Source organism: Typopeltis vanoorti, chromosome 6 (genome assembly GCF_054136105.1).
Source record: "Typopeltis vanoorti isolate ZY-2024b chromosome 6, IOZ_Tvanoo_1.0, whole genome shotgun sequence".
NCBI lineage: Eukaryota > Metazoa > Arthropoda > Arachnida > Uropygi > Thelyphonidae > Typopeltis > Typopeltis vanoorti.
The window spans coordinates 130,609,177-130,627,212 of record NC_143554.1 but is presented as its reverse complement, the minus strand read 5'-3'; the positions used below and the strand labels follow the sequence as shown (position 1 = coordinate 130,627,212).

General features: G+C 38.1%; 1 protein-coding gene across 4 annotated transcripts in view; it reads left to right on the top strand.

Moving 5' to 3' along the window:
* The window catches only part of LOC150105947 (uncharacterized), a 261,696-nt gene that overhangs the window by 191,169 nt on the left and 52,491 nt on the right, over positions 1 to 18,036 (top strand). For 3 of the 4 annotated variants that reach the window (XR_016548463.1, XM_090394430.1, XM_090394428.1), the window contains exons 9-10: positions 1,402 to 1,458; positions 11,292 to 11,351. Coding sequence is in view for 3 of the 4 variants with exons in the window: in XM_090394430.1 (XP_090250556.1) it covers positions 1,402 to 1,458; positions 11,292 to 11,351 (117 nt within the window). In the remaining variant the exon portion in view is untranslated. The remainder of the gene's footprint in view (positions 1 to 1,401; positions 1,459 to 11,291; positions 11,352 to 18,036) is intronic. The other variant, XM_090394429.1, reaches the window with a different exon arrangement.

Here is an 18,036-nt window from a genome sequence, read left to right as displayed (position 1 = left end):
GACCATATACAGCATTGGGCAGATGAGGGTAATGTTATCTGTGAGAGTCAACATGGATTTGTGAAGGGGCACTCTTGTTTTAGCAATATGCTAGCCTTTTATGATAAAGTTACAAGAGCATTACTGCCATTTTCCTAGACTTAGCAAAGGCATTTGACAGTGTGCCACATGATAAGCTGATATTCAAGTTGCAGCACATGGGTCTGGATGTCAGATTGGTCAACTGGATTCAGGATTGGTTGTCCGATAGGACAGATATCAGCGAGTTGTGTATGGTGGAGCAATATCAAAGAGGCAGAAGGTTACAAGTGGAGTTCCACAGGGCTCAGTACTGTGACCTATATTGTTTAACCTTTATATCAATGACATTGTCCATTGATTGCAAGGGGATATTCAGTTGTTTGCAAATGATGCGAAGCTGGGAAGGGTTATTAGTATAGTGCAGATGTGGTAGCCCTGCAAGAGGATTTGAATAAGCTAGATAGATGGGCAAATGAATGGGGGTTTCAGTTTCATGCAGCAAAATGTAAGGTCTTGAGGTTTCGGACACATCGATGGGACGCTGCATACTCTATGGGAGGAGTAAAACTTGAAGAAGTAGGAGAGACAAGAGATCTGGGTTTGATGATTGATAGAAACCTGAAATTTAGGGGACATATTGCAAAGGTAGTGAAGGTAACGCAGAGGATTGCTGCAATAATGAGAAGGACACTGACCTGCAGAGATAAAATGGTTATCATTCCATTGTATACGACTCTGATCAGACCACACTTAGACTATTGTTCTCAGATCTGGTCCCCAGGATTTGAAGGAGGATAAATTAATGTGGAAAGGGTACAAAGGCAGATAACAAAGATGGTGTCAGGACTGTACAATGTTAGTTATGAGAATCAGCTGAGTGAGTGTGGACTGCAGAGTTTGGTGGATAGAAGGAGGGATGATATGATTGAGACTTTTAAACTGTTGAGAGGTGGTTACAGGGTTGACACTGGGGAGTTCTTTCATTTGGTTGAACAGCAGGAAGGAGTTATGACAAGGGGCCATCCCTGGAAGTTACAAAAGGAAACTGTGAGAAAGAGGGTGAGGAGTGGTTTCTTTGCATGGAAGGTGGTTGAACCATGGAATGCATTGCTTGGTGGAGGGGTGAGAGCGAGAACGGTCAATGCATTTAAGGAGTGGTATGATAGACTGTATTTCCTAGGAGGGACCTCCCTCGATGAGTCTTGATAGAAAGGACCTCCCATGATGAGTCTTTTGACTCCATGGAGGCCTGAATAATAATAATAATAAATTTCAACTTTGTGTTGCTTCTAGGCAAATACATATAAAAGTTAAAATAATGAAAGCTTCATCCACAAGAGCTTTTTTTTCATAAGATAACTAATTTTAATTCCATTATAGGATCGCAAAAAAAGAGCTGTTCCAGAAGAGTTGCCTCAGAAAGAAAGCAATATTTCAGTATGTAAGACTTTTTGATTCCTTTTGATGTGAATATACAGTTATTTATTTATACACATACTGGCCAGTGAATTAGAAACTTCATAGAAATTAGTGGTCCGTATAGGCATGCAATTGCCAATACCGATCTTCTTCAATTTCCTGCACATAGTTTGATGAGATATGGGTCAAGAACAGCCTTCATTAAGTGCTTCAGTCAATTACTGCACACGGCAAGTTCTGTTTGTCCATACAAGACTTCTCAGATGATGCCGATCTCATTTCTGACAGACTGTCTTAGCACCACAGTTATGCCTCTAAGTCGAGCAATGTGGATTCTTTTTCCGCTGATTAAACACCTTGGATGGAGAGGGCGCTAGTGAGCCAAGTGCTGTGGATGTACCTAAGAAGAGCTCCTGATTCAGATAAGTTATTCTAGGAATAATTAATTATATATGCATAATTGTTTGAGTAAGAGCGGCTGTAAACGTTGTGCGCTACCGGTATTATTAGTGTGGGGGATTTTTCTTGCCTAAACTTAATTACAAAATCGTTATTATTAGACCTAGTAATCTGCAGGGGGAAAAAAAAATGGCGGCGGCATTGTCAATCCATGATTTTAATTTAGATTTCAGTCGTTTCATTAAGTGTGAGGTCTGTTGTATGTATTCCTTCGCTTACATAAATGATTTGTGGATGTTTAGCGCGGATGGAAGAAGGGTGTGTGCAAAGTGTGACCTGAATGAGGAACTGATGAATGCAAATATGAAATTGATGACAGAAAGTGTTAGTAACGATTGTGTCCCGAGTGCACATTTGAAAAAGAAGGATGGTGAGAAAGAGAGGCGAAAAAATGTTAAAAAATCAGGAAAAAAGAAAAAGAGCGATTTGAAAACCATAACGGATGTTAAAAGGAACGAAAGTGAGGCGAGAGTGGTGGAAAGAAACGAAATTGAGAGAATGAATGAAAGTAGAAATGGCGTGACACAGAAATCGCAAGTGAAAAAAATCGAAAGAATAAATGATAGCGAAAAAAGAATGAATGATGGCCAAAGTTGGCCACATGTTGGACTGAAAGTACTGAAACAAAGAAAAATGAATGAGAGTAAAAGTGAGAAGAATGATAGCGAAAGTTGGACGCATGTTAGTCCGAAAGTACAGAAACAAAGAAAGATAAATGAGAGTGAAAGTGAGAATAATGATAGTGAAAGTTGGATGTATGTTGGACCGAAAGTACAGAAACAAAGAAGGATGAATGAGAAGGAAAGTGAGAAGAGGGGGTCGAGAGTTAGAAAGTTAGAAAGATTTAATGATAGAGAGAATCTGTCACAAGATTCGGAAAGTGAATTGGATTGGATGAGGCAAGAAATGAAATGGATGCGGAATGAAATTAAGAGAATTCAGGTCAAAACTATTAAAATAAATCATGATGGCATGAAAGAGTTAATGAAAGATGAGCGAGTGGCGTTGTATGGCGACTCCATTATTAAAGGTGTGCTAGAGGATAAAATGCACAAGGTATGTTTTCCAGGCAGTAAAATGAGTAGAGTGATTGAGGCATTGGATATGAGGCAGGAGCGAGCAAAAGAGTTAATTGTATTAATTGGTACAAATGATTTGAGAGAGAACAAGGAGCATGTCAGAATGAAGGTCAGGAGCCTGCTTGGAAAAATAAAAGAGAATGCTGTGACAGGAAGGGTAGTCAGTGTGTTGCCTAGGTATGATTTTGGTGAAATGAGGCGGAGAGCAAGGATTATGAATGACATTCTGGCTGAAATGTGTGAGGAGATGGGAGTACAGTTTGTTAATGTGTAGAATTAGTTTGAGGGACGAAGTGAGCTGTATGGGAGCGATGGACTGCATTTGAGTGGTTATGGTGTGAGTCGCTTGGAGAGAGTGGTGCTGGAAGGTAGAGAAGTGAATAGAGAGAACGAATCATATCGAGAGGGGAGTGATGTGGAAGAGCAGGAGAGTAAGACAGGAGAGATTGAAGAAGTGGAAATGAATGGGGAAGTGAGTGGTATGAGTATAGAAAATGAGCGAATGGGTGTGCAAGAGGAGCAGGGAAACGGGGAGGCTCAGGGTGGACAGGGGTACACAGCGTGAGAAAGGTGGATGCTCCAAGAGGAGGTGAGAGCATGTGTAGGCAAGAAAGAAAAGGGATGACCAGGGATCAAGAGGAAACAGATGAAATTGAAAAGGGTTCTAAAATGAAGAAGCAGAAAGGGAAATGGCCCCAGTCCAGCATGGAGAGATCACATCGAGTGAGTGGCATCAGTGGAACTAACTGTAGATCCAGAAATGAGCTGTCATGTTTGTATACCAATGCTAGAAGTAAGAAACAAGGCGGATGAAATGGTTGCACTAATTGCGTCTGTTCACCCAAAGATTGTCGGAATAAGTGAGACATGTTTAGATGAGGACGACATCCTGACAAGAATAGAGATGGAAGGGTATGATATGTTTCGTGAGGATAAAAGGGATAAAAAGGGAGGGGGAGTGCTATTGATGATAGAGAAAGAGTTATGTCCATATAAGGTAGAGATGTACGAGAGAAATAGGGCCAGTGGTTTTGAGGCAGTATGGTGTGAGATAGAGATGAATAGAATCAAATACTTGGTGGGATGTTGTTATAGACCTGGTAATGTGGATGGTGGTGATAGTGAAATGTATAGTCAAATAAGCCAAGCAAATAAGAAAAGGGTGATCATTATGGGTGATTTTAATTATGGCAATATAGACTGGAAAAGAGATAGCAACTGGAAGTAAAAAAAATGAGTTTCTTGAGTTTTTGAGGGATAACTACCTCAGACAGTATGTAACAGAGGCACATGAGGATTAAGGGTCTTGGATTTGGTCATCTCATCAGAGGATGTAATTATAAATGAGGTGTCAAATCATCCACCAATTGGTGAAAGTGACTATGAAGTGATTACCTGGGTGGTTGCCAGCAGTGCAAGGACCCCTGTGAAAAAAGGGTATATGTGGAACTACAAGGGGGGTGATTATGAAGAGCTCAGGAGACAGCTTGCGGGTGTAGCATGGAATGAGGAGTTAGCTGGAAAAGAGATCAATGCAGCTTGGGGGATTTTCAAAAACTATTTAGTAGATGCAATGTCTAAATGTATTCCAAGGGTGAGAAGGTTAAATAAGGTAGGTGGGAGATGGATGTATAAAGAGATTAAGCATGCGATACAGAGGAAAAAAAGGGCATTGTGGAGGCAGCATAAGAGAAGTGGAAGTAACCAATTTCATGAGGTCTACAAAGACTAGGCAAGGAGGGTGACTTGGTTGGTGAGAGTAGCTAAAGAGAGGTATGAACAGCAGTTAGCTAATGAAGCCAAAAAGAATCCTAGGGAGTTCTTTCGATATGTAGCCAGCAAAAGAAAGAATGATTATGGAAGGATGACATTGATTGGAGGAAATGGTATAAAGACAGCTGTTGCAGAATGTGTGGTGGAGATACTTAATGAGCAGTTCATAAAGATCTTTCAATCTTGTGAATGTGACTTCATGGAGAGATTGAGAGCAGTTGATGATGGGGAGGAGAGACTGACTGTAAGTGAGCAAGAGGTGTTTGAGGAGTTGAGTAAACTAGATGTAAATAAGGCTGTGGGACTTGATAATATATCACCGCGTATTCTGAAGGAATGTGCCAGAGAGTTGACACCTGCCTTGACATATTTTTTTAATACTAGTCTTGCACTTGGTCAAGTTTCTAAGGAGTGGAAGGAGGGCAAGATTGTGCCACTTCACAAAGGAGGTGATCGAACTCAAGCATCAAACTATAGGCCTATCTGTGTGTCAGGTTAAGTTGTTGGAGAACCTTGTGAGAACTAGGATTCAGAGTTGGGTTGACAACAGTGGTATAATCTTTGATGGACAGCATGGATTTGCTAAAGGGAGGTCATGTTTTAGTAATCTACTTACTTATTACAATAAAGTGACTGCTTTCTTGGACAGAGGAGAAGGATATACACAGTAATATACTTGGATTTCACAAAGGCTTTTGATAGAGTACCTCATGATAAGTTGACAGTCAAACTAGAGTAGATGGGGTTGGATATTAGATTAGTGCATTGGATTGGAGACTGGCTATCTGATAGGTATCAACAAGTTGCGTATGGGTGCGCGATATCCAGGAAAAGGGACGTCACTAGTGGAGTGCCTCAGGGGTCTGTTTTAGGGCCATTACTATTTAACTTGTATATTAATGATATTGGCAAAGATTTGGATGGAGATTTTGCAGATGATGCAAAGTTGGGACGAACCATAAAGAGTAGTGAAGATGTTGTGGCCTTGCAAGAAGACTTGAATAAATTGAGTGATTGGGTAAGCAAATGGGGATGTGAGTTCAATGTTGCAAAATGTAAGGTTTTAAAATTTGGAAAACAAAGATGGGATGCAGAATTTATGCTTGGTGAGAATATATTGTTGGAGGTAGAAGAAATAAGAGATCTGGGGGTGGATAAGGATCTAAAATTTAGGGGACACATCACCAAAATTGTGAAGACAACACAAAGACTTCTGGGAATGATGCGGAGGACACTGACGTGTAGAAGTAGGGAGATTCTTGTTCCATTGTATAAGGCTTTGATTAGGCCACACATGGACTATTGTGCCCAGATTTGGTCACCAGGTTTTCAGAAGGATGAAGAGATGTTGGAAAGGGTCCAAAGGCGACTGACTAAGGTAGTTTTTGACCTCTGGAACGTTGAGTATGAGGAAAGATTGAGAAGATGTAAGTTGCAGAGTCTGGTGGAGAGAAGGAAGAGGGGAGATATGATGGAGACCTACAAGTTGGTAAGGGGTTGTTATAAGATCAATGGTGGAGAAGTTCTACAGAGAATAGTGGGAGATCAGGGGAGAACCAGAGGTCATCCCTGGAAACTGTATAAAGAGGGTGTGAGTAGGGGAGCGAGAGGCAGGTTTTTTTCGTGTAGAGTTGTGAATGATTGGAATGCCTTGCCTAAGAGTGTGGTGTCTGCAAGGAGTTTGAGTGTGTTTAAGACACGGTATGATGAGATGTGTGTGTGTGATAAAAGGACCTCCCAGATGAGCCTTTGACTCCATGAGGTCTTGGGAAATAATAATAATAATAATATCTCACCTTTTGAAGAACCAGTCAGCTCTGCTATTTTAAGAATTGTGGCTCCATCCAGATGGGCTCCACGTAAGCCCTTTATTGAACTCTGAAAGATCCTTGGTTTTGCCCATTGTGATCAACACTGTTGACATTTACTGACAAGCAGCATTCCTAAATAGTGGCCTTGAACATATGGTAATGCATGTGACCAAGTATTTTGCATATATGCTCCATAAGTAAGATTTACGTACATTTGCATAAAGGTTTATAATTCAATGGCTGGTATTTGTATATGCACTATTATTGTGCAAATTATTGTGATCACACAATTTTGAAGAAAAATGTTTAATTTTCAGAAATTACATACACACAAATATTTTTGCATATTTCATTGTTTAAAACTTTATATGTATTTCTTTAGCCTTGATAGTCTGTATATTATGTTGCATCACTTATAAAGTGCAGGTACTGAGTTTTCATTGTGGCCCAGTATGCATGTCACTTGCACAAATCAGCTTGTCTTTGTTTGTACAATTCATTCTTCGATGTTTTGGGTTACAGAAATAATCCAGACTTGATTATTGTTATTATCATCATCATCAGACCCCCAGGGAGTCAAGAGACTCGTTGCAGGAAGTCTCACTCTCACACATGCAACTCATCATACCTTGACTTAAATGCATTCATTGTCTGTGTACTGACCACACCCTCAGGTAATGCATAACAATCACCCTCCACTCTCTGTGCAACAAACCTACTCCTCACCTGCTTGCTCACATCCTCCCTATATGGTTTCTGGGGATTATCTCTTGTTGTCCTCCTGTGCCCAACCATTCTATAAAAAATCTCATCCACATTAATCTGATAACTAATTCCACTAACGTATACATTTCAATCATGCACCTCCTCCTCTTTCCATCCACTAGTTTCTACAATTTGCATTCTTGCAATATATCCTCATGCTAAATTATCCAGTGACCCAAAACTGACTTAGTCAATCATCTCTGAATCCTATCCAATGACTCAACATCTTTTTGAAAACCAGAAGACTAAATCTATACATAGTAATCTATATGTCGTCTGATCACAGTCTTATTTAGTGGAATCATAGCATCCTTATTTCTACATGTTAGTGTTCTCTACATCATTGCCATAATCTGCTGTGCTGCTCTTGCAATTTTATGAAAATGTTCCCAAAATTTCAGGTCCCTATCTGCCATCATCCTCAGATCTTTCATTCTTCCAGCTCCTCTAAGAAATCGCCATCTTTGCTTCACAAAATTTAAAAACTTACACTTTGTGAATTGAACTGGTATTTCCACACACTTGCCCATTCACTCAGTCTATTCAAGTCCACTTGCAAGTCTACAACAGCAGTTATACTCCTCAGAGCTTGCCCAAACTTTGCATCATCTACAAACAACTGTATATCACCATTCAAGCCTTTCCCAATGTAAATTTCTGGGATATCGTTCCCCATACACAATCTGCTGATACCTATCAAACAGCCAATCTCCAATCCAACATAGTAATCTACCATCCGGCCCTGTTTTTTCCAGATTAATTGCCATCTTGTCATGTGGCAATCTGTTTAAGGCCTTTTCAAAATCTAAATATACTACTGTGTATGCATTCCCCTTGTCCAATGCATTTGGCACCTTTTTATAATAATAAACAGATTACTAAAACATGATCTTCCTTTAGCAGACCTATGCTCTCCATCTTCAAAGCTTTTATCATTCCCTTTATGAACTGGAACAATTTTGCTCTCTTCCTACACCTTTGGAATTTGGGCAATCTATGACTCATGTTAAAAAGGTAAGTTAAGCTGTTGTTAATTCCCTGGAATATTCCCTCAAGACATGTGATGATATACCATCAAGTCCTATGGCCTTATTGATATCAAGTTTACTCAATTCCTCATATACTTTCTGCTCACTCACCATTAGCTACTCTTCTCCCCTTTCCACTCCTCTAAAGTTCTGCATTATGTTACATTTGCAAGGATGGAATACCTTTATGAATTGCTCATTTAACATCTTTACTGTATCATTATTACTGACCAATATCCATAATCACTCTTCTACTGTAGACGTATTTGAAAAAACACCCTAGGATTTCTTTTGGCCTCATTTGCTAACTGCTATTTTGCTACCCTTACCAAGCAGGTCACCTTTCTTGCTTTTGTGCTGCCTCCACAATGCCTTTTTCTTCAAGATTATGCTTTATCTCTTCATTCATCCATTTTACACCTACCTTATTTAATCGCCTGATCTGTGGAATACATTCAGCGATTGCCTCTGCCAGCTAGTTCCTGAGTTGGAACCAAGCAACATTGATTTTGTTCCTATCCAATTCCTCATTCCATGATATAGCTGTAAGCTGCTTCCTGAGTTTATCATAATTATTTGCTTTATAGTTCCACATATAACCCTTTCTCACAAGAGTCCTGATATGGCTGGCCATCACACAAGGGATCAGTTCAATGTCACTTTCACAAATCGATTTGACACTTCATTTACAATAATATCCACTGATGAGATAACAAATCCAAAACCCTCGATCCTTGTGTAGCCACTGTTACATACTGCCTAAGATAGTTGTTTGATGAATTTCTTAACTTTCTCAAAAACCCAAGAAATTCATCTTCTTTGGTTCCAGACTGTCTTTCCATTCTGGTCTATATTATTATGATTGAAATTAACCATAGTGATGACCCTTTTCTTATTAGCTGGCTATCTCCTTCTCACTCAGACCAATTTCCATCTTGCCCCACTTTCCACATTACCACATATATAGCAACATCCTGCTAAATGTTTCATTCTGTCAATTCCCACTTCACACCAGACTCCTTCAAAGTCACTGTCACTACTTGCTTGTTGCATCTCCAACTTAGATGGGCACAACTCCTCTGCCACTGTCAACAGCAGTCCTCCTTCTCCTTTTTTGTCCTGTCTGTCTTCATGAAAAATTACATATCTATTCTTTTCTATTTCTATTATAGTCAGAATAGCATTCTCATCCAGCCATGTCTCACTTATTCTGACAATTTCTGATTGAATGAACTCTATTAGTGCTTCAATTTCATTTCCCTTATTTCAAATACTTCTGGCATTTGTAAACATACATATTTGCTCATTTCTGTTTTTGTAACAGGTCTGACTAACTCCACTTCTCTGATATGACTCCACCATACTCTTCCAATCCCCAGCCATTCCTCTCTGTCATCACTGATATTACATCTCTCCCCAGCAGACCCAAGTATTACTCCCACATACTTGATTGTCTTAATTGTCACATACACTTCTCATGCAACGTCTCCCTGTCCACTTCTGACCTTCCTTGTTTCTCCTTTTGACTTGTATTTCTTCTATCTCATTCTCTTCACTCATGCCACTCACCTCTCCATTTGCAAATGGAGAATTTGGCACCATTCCTACTCTCCTACTCTTTTACAACATCTTCTTGCTTCCTCAAGTCTTCCATTCACTTTCATCATTACTTTCTCTTGCAGCAGTTTCTTTAGTTGAATGTAGCCTATCTCTTTTATAGAGCTCCATCCCTCAGTTTCATCCCACACCTTTGCTCTCACACAACTCTGCTAGCATACTATTCATAATCCTCACTCTCCTTCTCAACTCATCATTATCATTCCTGAGCAACATACTGACTACATCTACCAAACTGTTATCTTTCGCTCTCCTCAACAGCTCCCTGACATCCATCTTTGCTTTCTCCTTGTCACCAACCAAATCATTTGTGCCAACTACCACTTCAAATTATTTTGCTTGCTTACTTCTCTTATTTAATGCTTTAGTCACTGTGCTCATTCTACCTCCTAGAAAACAAGCTTTGTGCACCTTTTCACTCACCATATCTCTAGTTATTGAATTCCCATACAGGGCTACTCTTTCAAAAGTCCATCTTTCATCCCATTCTTCCTCACATTTCCATTCATATCTATAGTTCTTCTCAGTTCATTCCTCATAGTCTTAATCCCTTGTTTCATCTTTAAACTCTGTTTTCATCTCTTCAGTTACTTTGTCACAGCCATTTACACCAATCACGTTTTCAGTAAATTGTATCTCACCTACATTCTGCTGTTTTACCTGTCAGTTATGCTCAATGTCTTACCGCTCATTCACCAAAAGTTACACTCACTGTCTTGCCATTATTGTCAACTGCATTGTCTTTCATGCACTGAACCATACTGTCATCTATGTTTACTTCCATAACTACATCCATAATCTTTTGCCTGCCACAGCTCACATTCAATGACATCTCATAATCCATAAGCATGTTGCACTTCTTGTACACCCAAATCCTCTCGTCTCGCCTAATAATCCTCTCAACATTGATATCTTCTATCTCTCTCCAAGCATATATATTGCATTTACAGCACCTTCATTTTTTGAAAAATTAATGCTACCACTTGCATTCATCTTTCACACCAATCTGCATCTCACCTACATTTTGCTCACTCTCAAAGTCACACAAAGAAACACAAAGAATTTAATTTATGCATAACTTTAACTTAACCAAACACTGCCTACCAATCACAGCTATCATTCAATAATATTTAATTAACAAATTATCAAGATTGCTACACACAATTATAAAATTTAAACTTATCTTTCTATAGCTCTCTCAATAAGCACAGCTCTTTTTTTATGATTATCTTCAATAATTTCTATAACGGTGTCATTAATAACTTATAAGGTAATTTTTCATTGAGAATAATTATAATTCATTTTTTATTGCATTAAAGGACTACAAAGGAAAAGTTGACCTAAAAAAATCATCCAAAAATAATGCAGGGGACACTCTTGTAAGTAAAATTGATTTCTGATTCCTTGTGATGTGAAATAAAATTTTGTATCATACATATACATATATCATATTTCATATGTCTTTTGTATATGTATATATATACGAGGGGTATTCAAAAAAAGACCAAACTTTTTAAATAGCGTGCCAACTGGCACAGAGAGCATGCTGTGGCTGCTGAGTGCACCTAGCAGCAGGTTTTGACAACAAACTGTCATTTACCCCTTCTGCTATGAGCATTGGTTGTTGAGTTACATCCACTGAAGTGAGCACGTGCACAAGCTGTTCATCGGATTAGTGACAAAGTGACGATGAAAGAGCTTGAAGAACAACGTGCGTGCGTGTGTGTGTGTGAGTGAAATTTTGCTGCAAACTTGGTAAAAAGTAAAAATTGAGACATGGTTTATGGCTATGATGTTGAAACCAAGCTACAATCATCGCAGTGGGTGAGGAAAGGGTCTCTTCGACCAAAAAAGCATGGAGGAGTTGGTCAAAGATCAAGGTGATCTTGGTTGTGTTTTTTGATTGGAATGGCATTGTTCATTATGCTCCCTCCACCCTATTCTCTGGATTTAGCCCTAGCAGACTTTTTTCCCTGTTTCCCAAACTTAAAACCATTTTGAAAGGATGTCATTTCCAAACCATAGGAGAGATTCAGGAAAATGCAATAAGAGAACTGAGTGCCATCACAGAAAGTGTTCCAGGAAGCATTACTATTATTATTACGGGCAACTCCAGGGAGTCATTAGACTCATCGAGGGAGGCCCCAAATCATATTCATCACAACTATCTGACATTCATACAGTATCTATCATACCTCGCCTTAAACTCATTCACTGTCACAGCATCCACTACAGACTCAGGGAGCGCATTCCACTCATTCACTACTCTAAAAGTAAAGAACCCAGCTCTAACACCTTTACTAACCACACTTTTGGCCAGTTTCCATGGATGTCCCCTAGTCCTCCCACAACCAGCCCTGTTCTCAAAAATATCTTCTGAATTAATTTTATAGAAACCCTTCAGTAATTTGAATGTCTCAATCATATCTCCCCTCCTCCGCCTATCAACCAATTTTTGCAACCCACAAATCCTCAACCTGTTCTCATACGGTTCATTCCACAGACCTGCTATCATCTTGGTCACTCGCCTCTGGATCCTCTTCACATCCTGCCCATCAAGCATTCCAACAATAGAAGAAACGTTGGGAACAGTGTATCACCAGTAGAAGGGGACTACTTTGAAGAGAACAGTGCTTAAGATGTAAAATGAGCAATAAAATCTTTATTGCTCATTAATTATTCAAAAGTTCAGTCTTTTTTTGAACACACCTTATACATATATATATATATATATATATATATTAGGGTTGCCAGATTTTGGAAAACCAAATACGGAACATGGGTGACCAAAAGAATGATGATGCTTTATGCCATGAAATGCCATAGTTATTTTGGCAGCAATAATTTTACTTTCATTGCTGGTATTTGGTTTTACAAAATAAGTATCAATACATTTGGAGCTGGAACACGAAATGCTCAATTTGTGTTTCTGAGTGTTAATGTGTTGTGTAATATCCGATCATTCCCCCATGTGTAGTACTAAACATTTGTCTACAGATTTTGCATTCAACTTCATTGTTATGTTTTCCTTTTGCAATAAAATTCAATTCTTTCGAATAATCATTGTTAAAAATGCACTTTTGTTTTGGAATAGTTAAAGGCTTAAGGAAAGAAACAAAATTTAATTATCCTTTGTATAATATAAAGAAAATTAATTTACCTTTAATTATATATTTTATGTATTAACCAAATATTGCATGTTTGAAAGAGGTGAGATATTATTTTTTAATAATTATTGAAATAACATCCACGTACTGTATTGATACCGCACCGCACAATGTCCAAATAAGAACTGTTTCAAAATAAGCAAATGCAATAATCTGTACAGAATTATAAATAAAATGCTTATACTAAATGAAAAGCAACCAATGAAAGGGGCCGTTGCTGCCATGCCCACCGTAAACTGTAAACACAATTAATTTCCTTGAATTGTCAGTTTTTATGGTTTGCAAATCAATTTAAGTTGGATTAATAATTAAAGACTTATTTTGTAAGCTAGCCAAGTAAATAATAGTTTAACATCCAACGTTTCACTGACTAATATCTGTCAGCATTTCAAAGGAATACACTGGTAGGCTATAGAAAGTAATAAAAACTAGGAAACTAACCGGCGATTCTAAAAATTATATAAAGTTATCACTGAACGTGAAACAGTGATATGATACTCATGTCGAGTACAACGTTTTATTTGTTGAGATATTTAATGTAATTTTCATGAAAGTTCATTTCTTTTTGGTTAAATGATCTGATTAGAGTTTTCCATATATCTGGTAAGATCAGGCCTTGATTCTTATTTAAGTTACCTGATGAATGGGCGACTGTAGCAGCTTCTTTGAAAGTTCTGGAATGGTAGTTCTTTTCTATGTAGGGCATATGACTCATATCCAATTCAATATTATGGTTGGTAGAGGCAAAGTGGGAAGTAAGGCCTGATATATCATGTCTGTTTTTCCTAACATAGCCTATGTGTTCCTTCTTTCTTGTTTCAAAACTTCTTGATGTGTGTCCGATGTAATTGATACCACATGAACAGGGTATGCTATAAACTGCAGAGTATTTGTAGAAAGGATGGTTATCTTTCGGTGATCTTATAAACTTTTGTATGGTCTCAATAGGTTTGATGGTTACTCTGATATTATAAGGTTTTAAAACACGTTTTTTGCCATGTAAAGTAATTTGAAGAAGAGCTAACTTCGAATTACTTTACACGGCAAAAAACCTACTGCAAACAGCTGACTGGTTTAGCCATGGGTAGCCCTCTCTCTCCTTCTTGTGCCGACCTATTATCAGACAGATCTGTCTATGATGTTCTTAACACAGATCCTACTCACAAAAACCATCTTGATACCAATGAACTATTACATGATATGAACAACTGGCCTGTGGACTTAATCAAAAAACTTAAATCTGTGCATCTGTTAACCCCAAGACTATATGGTGTTCCCAAAATCCATAAAGAAGGTACACCATTACGTGCAATAGTAGATGGCATCCATTCCCCTACTAGACTATCTAAATATCTAGCCAAATTGTTACAAGAACACATTCACAACATGGATTCTTACATCAAGAACTCCCAACATTTCTTGGAAAAATTAAAAAACATCCGTATCTCTGATGATAATATTCTGGCTAGCCTGGATGTCACAGCTCTGTTCACAAATATCCCAGTTTCAGAAGTCATCGACATCTTAGAAAAACTTGTTCCCACCAAACATCACCAAGTTGTTCAAGCATTGCTTAACTTCGAATTACTTTACATGGCAAAAAACCTACTACAAACAACTGACTGGTTTAGCCATGGGTAGCCCTCTCTGTCTCTCTCCTTCTTGTGCCAATCTATTCTTAGAAAATTTGGAAACTCAAATCTTATCCCAAATTACCCCTAAACCAACCACATGGTTTGGATATGATGACAACATCTTCATCATTTGGAATCACAAAAAGGAAGGTCTAATAGATTATCTAAACAAAATTAATTGCTTCCACATCACAATCAAGTTCACAGTGGAACTTGAAAAAGATAATAAACTTCCATTCTTGGACGTCCTTATTAAGAAACAAACTGACAAAGCATCAAGTTGTCGGTATATAGAAAACCTGCTAACACCGGACGCTACCTCCATTTCGACTCATGTCACCACAAATTCCAGAAACTCAGCATCATCCATATGCTCAAAAAAAGAGCTATTCAGTGTACCACAGACCCTGGTAACTTACAAGAAGAATTAATGAAAATATCCAGAGATCTATCCCTAAATGGCTACCCTACAAGAATCATCAACAAGATTCTCTTTAGTGACATACAGCAAAGACAATGAGATGCAACCCAATACATCAGCTCTATAACAATTCCATTTGTTAGTACCATATCCAAAAAATTAGCTCTTCTTCTAAAACCTTATAATATCAGAGTAACCATCAAACCTATTGAGACCATACAAAAGTTTATAAGATCACTGAAAGATAACCATCCTTTCTACAAATACTTTGGAGTCTATAGCATACCCTGTTCATGTGGTATCAATTACATCAGACAGACATCAAGAAGTTTTGAAACAAGAAAGAAGGAACACATAGGCTATGTTAGGAATAACAGACATGATATATCAGGCCTTACTTCCCACTTTGCCTCTACCAACCATAATATTGAATGGGATATGAGTCATATGCCCTACATAGAAGAGAACTACCATTCCAGAACTTTCAAAGAAGCTGCTACAGTCGCCCATTCATCAGGTAACTTAAATAAGAATCAAGGCCTGATCTTACCAGATATATGGAAAACTCTAATCAGATCATTTAACCAAAAAGAAATGAACTTTCATGAAAATTACATTAAATATCTCAACAAATAAAACGTTGTACTCGACATGAGTATCATATCACTGTTTCACGTTCAGTGATAACTTTATATAATTTTTAGAATCGTCAGTTAGTTTCCTAGTTTTTGTTACTTTCTATCGCCTACCAGTGTATTCCTTTGATATGCTGACAGATATTAGTCAGTGAAACGTTGGATATTAAACTATCATTTACTTGGCTAGCTTACAAAATAAGTCTTTATTAATACTAGTGGTCAAGAAAAAGGTCATCATCTTAAGTTGGATTATTCGAAGAGCATATTGAAAATTTTAATTGCTTAACATAATATTTCTAATTTTATCTCTTCATCAAAAGTACGGGACATTAAGCTGTCCTTACAAGTACAATACAGGACAGCAAAATTCGACATAAAATATAGGACAGTCCCGTATATATGCAGGATGTCTGGCAAGCCTGATATATATATATATATATATATATATACATAAATATATACATACACACACACACACACACACACACACACACACACACACACACACACACACACACACACATACATCTCATATATCACATATATCTCTTGGGGTTAAAGAGGGTACTGGGATGCGTAATGAGAGAGAGAGAGGGGAATGGCCTGTGGAAAGCATGGAGAAGTCACATCTAATAAGTGGTATCAGTGAAACTTGTTACAGATCTAGAAATGAACTGTTATGTTTGTGTATAACAATGCTGGAAGTACAAGTAACAAGGGGAATGAAATTGTTGAATTAATTAAGTTTTTCACCTAAAAAGTATTAGAATAAGTGAGATGTGGTGGGATGCATCCTGACAGGAATGGAAATGGAAGGTATGATAATTTTCTTGGAGATCGAAAAAGTACAAAGGGAAGTAGAGTGTGTTGTTGATGATAGAAAAGGAGTTATGCCATTACAAGGTAGAGATGCAAGGGGGAAGCAGTGGCAGTGGTTTTGAGACAGTATGGTATGAGATGGAGGTGAATGAAATACTTATCAGCTGTTGATATAGACTTGGCAATGTGATAGTAATGACAATGAAATGGATAAACAAATATTAACAAAGCAGATAGGAAAAGGGCTGTCATTCTGAGTGATTTTAATTATGCCAATATAGGTTGGGGTAACAAGATAAACAACTGAAAGTAAAGAAGAAGAATTTGTCGAATTTTTGATGGAAAACTGCCATAGGCAGTATGTAGTAGAAGGCATGCAAGGATCGAAGGTCTCGGATTTGATCATCTCATCAGAGAATGTCATTATGACTGAGGTGTCGAATCTTCTTCTTCTGGTTGGTGAGAGTGACTATGAAGTGATTACATGGGTGGTTGTCAGAGAGTGCTTGTATTTCCTTAGATTGGTAGTTAAATAATTAAATGAGATCACTTCTTACCAAACCACTTACCAAACATCCATGCGCGGACTTTTGTGAGGAAAGCCACACCCAGAGTTGGAGATACCAGGCAGAAGCAGTAGCAAGGTCATCTTTAGGTCATCACCTGGCTTCCACTGAAGAGACCTCAATAAAGGTCGAAACTAGTCTGGGTAGTGGCCAATCCTTTAATGCATAACAGTACACATATCCACAAGGAGATGTGTTTTGCATTATGGGAGATAGTGGGATAAGAGTGTTGGTATCTTGCTCCACTTTTGCTACGAGTTGCCTGGTGTTGTACTACTTACCCAGGTAAGATAATACAACACTATATTCAGTCCTGAAGATATTTTCAGGAGCAAACTTTGTTTGCTCTCACTGGGATAAAGGATTAAACTAAATTTATCATAGTCTAGCCTAGTGAAAAATAAACTTTCAACATCAATACGTTGGCTAAATTAGCTGTGCAGAAAAGATGTTGACAATGCATAGAAATTCATAACGCAGTAACTGACACCAGCAATGCATAATCGAATATCAAGGATTAAACGAGTAGAGCAGCGTAGGAATGAAACCATGAAATCAAGAAAGCTGTGTTGAAAAGAAAATGCTATAGAGGAGGTACAAGACAGTTGGTGGTGTTGAAAGTTTATTTTTCACTTGGTTAGACTATAATAAATTTAGTTTAATCCTTTATCCAAGTGTGAGCAAACAAAGTTTGTGCCTGAAAGTATCTTCAGGACTGGGGTAAGGTAGTACAACACCGGGAAACTCGTTGCAAAGGTGGAGCAATCTAACATCACTCCTATCTCAGTATCTCCCATAATGCAAAACACATCTCCTTGC